The sequence below is a fragment of the Macrobrachium rosenbergii genome, chromosome 8 (genome assembly GCF_040412425.1).
Source record: "Macrobrachium rosenbergii isolate ZJJX-2024 chromosome 8, ASM4041242v1, whole genome shotgun sequence".
In the NCBI taxonomy this organism is placed as follows: Eukaryota; Metazoa; Arthropoda; class Malacostraca; order Decapoda; family Palaemonidae; genus Macrobrachium; species Macrobrachium rosenbergii.
The window spans coordinates 54,866,098-54,868,597 of record NC_089748.1 but is presented as its reverse complement, the minus strand read 5'-3'; the positions used below and the strand labels follow the sequence as shown (position 1 = coordinate 54,868,597).

General features: G+C 49.6%; 1 protein-coding gene across 1 annotated transcript in view; it reads right to left on the bottom strand.

Annotated features, from left to right (window-relative positions):
• The window catches only part of LOC136840879 (homeobox protein SIX3-like), a 27,863-nt gene extending 26,263 nt beyond the window's left edge, over window positions 1-1,600 (bottom strand). Inside the window, exon 1 of the mRNA XM_067107833.1 lies at window positions 559-1,600. Coding sequence (XP_066963934.1) covers window positions 559-1,211 — 653 coding nt within the window. The 5' untranslated portion in view covers window positions 1,212-1,600. The remainder of the gene's footprint in view (window positions 1-558) is intronic.
• Window positions 1,601-2,500: the final 900 nt, after the last annotated feature.

The following is a 2,500-nucleotide window of genomic DNA, read 5'->3' as shown; positions in this document are numbered from 1 at the left end:
GGTGGTGGAACAGGAGGGGAGAGAGAATCGGTTTGGGGGAGGGGTGGGAGGGGAGGGGAGGGGAGGGAGGGTGAGGTGCGAGAGGGGGGAGGAAGAGTTTATTGATTGGGAACGATGAGGGAACTTCGCTGATAGTTTTACCAAGGGCTGTTTCACGGATCGTTTGGCTCTCGTGGTTTAACGGACTATAAATTAATATACAAATAAAAATGGTGGGAAATAACCGATTCGGGATGAAAGTTTTCTTTCGGAAAATGTTAATTTATAAAAGGGTACACAGCGCCGCCGCAATTTTCCGCGGCGGTAAATTATAGAACATAAAGTAGTTAATAGGACCACCAGGTTAAAAGATAAAATGTATTTTACGAATTGATACATTTTAAAAGGATCTTCCACATGACTTAATGGCTACGGTGGGCAATCTGAGATACAACTGTAAATGCCGCCGTCATGTTGCGCGTTGATATTTCCTGCGGCGCGCTACTAGCGAAAACTGCTAAGCAGTCGGGAAAATATGAGCGACTTATTTGCATATTGAGGGATGTTAAAATTCCTTACCTATTTTTAGCAGCCGCTGCCCTGTCTCGTTGTCGTCGATTTTTGAACCAATTACCGACTTGTGTGGGAGTGAGGCCCGTGGCCGACGCCAGCTCTCTCTTTTTGCTCGGGTTCGGGTACGGGTCCTGCAGATACCACTCCCTCAGGAGCGATCTCGTCCTCTCCTTGAAGCAGTGCGTCTTCTGCTCGCCGTCCCAGATGGTCCTTGGGAAGGGGAACTTCTTCCTCACGCGGTACTTGTCGACGGGGCCGAGTGGTCGCCCTCTGAGGCGCTCGGCCTCTTGGTAGTGAGCCTCCAGCCAGAGGGCCTGCAGGCGGGCGTGCGACGGCTTAGAGAAGCGCTGTGATTCTATGATGGCATACAGCTCACGGAAGTTCCCCACGTGGAAGGACACAAGGGCGCGCGCTCTCAGCACAGCTTCGTGTTTGTTGAGGTCGTGAAGGTGCGGGTGGGCCACGGGCAGAGACCACAGAAACCTGCCTAATCTCTCCATGTCGCCGCTTTCCTCTAGCGTTTCGCAAACGGCTGCCACTTGAGAAGCGGTGAAGGACAGAGTGGGGAGAGCGACTAAGGGCGTTGGAACCACAGGACCTCCCGAGCTACCTCCACTACCCGACGATGCACTAACATTTGCTGCTAGTCCAAGCACCATGGTTACTCTTGCATCAAGTGTTCAACACAGCACAAGGTCTCCTCTGGGCAGTAGTTACACACGTATCGACAAATACAATAACATAAGAAATTGACACAAACGAGATCACAAGTCATGAGGTGCGGTGGGGATCATGTTCGAGAGAAACTGCGTCAATCGTCCTTTCAAACCAGATCCAACTCAGTGATGTTGACAGCGCGAGCGCCGAGGTAGTAATGGAGACCTAAACAGTGTCTGTGAAAGATCTGTAGCGAAGGTGGGCGGAGTTTATCCCCATCACAACTGTTGTTCGGCGAAACAGATTGGGATTGGTTGGAGATGTTACCCTCATCCCGCCTACAATTCAAACGCGGTTATGATTGGTCCGGAGGGACGGACTTGACCAGTAGCGCACTGAATGGGCGGAGTCACGGCCAGGGATGCTGTCGAACGTTGGCGAGGAAGGCGGCTCCCAAATGTCGCCACCGTTTCTTGCCCCAGCTAGAAAACTGGCCACGGTCTCACTCTGGAATGCAAATAGCCGTGTATTGGGTTACAAAGTACATTGTTTTGTGGCCAATGTTTGACATTTCAGCCGACATACCTCCCCCTCTAAATGAAGTGGCCAGGCCACGGGGTTGGCCCCGAGCCCTTGGTGATAAACCTATCCCGGGCTGAAAAGCTTTTACTTCCCCCTACAGATCCTGTATCATCTATGGAGTGATGCCAAAGCTAACAACTTCACTTAATTATGGCGCTATCGAATTAAAGGCACAGTCTCTAAACCTCCGCCTAACAGTTTGGGAGAAGTTGTTCGGGCTTGCATCGGTGCCTTTACGTCATCGTCACTTCAAAGAAATGTGGTAAAAGGAGTCTCTCTTCTCTCTCTTCTCTTGAGGGATATGGCTGTATGACCTGTCTAGATCAACTTACAGTTAGGCAATAATCCATTACTATTGTAAACCCCTCTCCAGTCGAATTACAGCTGTTTCGAGTGAGAGATAACGGGAGAGACCGAAGTGGTGGTTGAGAGGGGGTGGGGGAGGAAAGTTTATTTAGGCCTATGCTGTCCTATTGCTCTAATTGGGGGTTTGTTCTTTGGCCTTGAATTAGAGAAATTTGGTGACCGTAGGAACACGAACTTTAGCCTGACGCTCTTTGAATGGATTTCGGATAAATCGTTGCATACGAATACTAACATATGGCATTTATTTGCACCCATATCGTAATGCTCTTCTTCTCTCTCTCTCTCTCTCTCTCTTTGCCATTGCTGTACAGTTTTAGGGTTATCGTGTTTGTCAATGATTTTT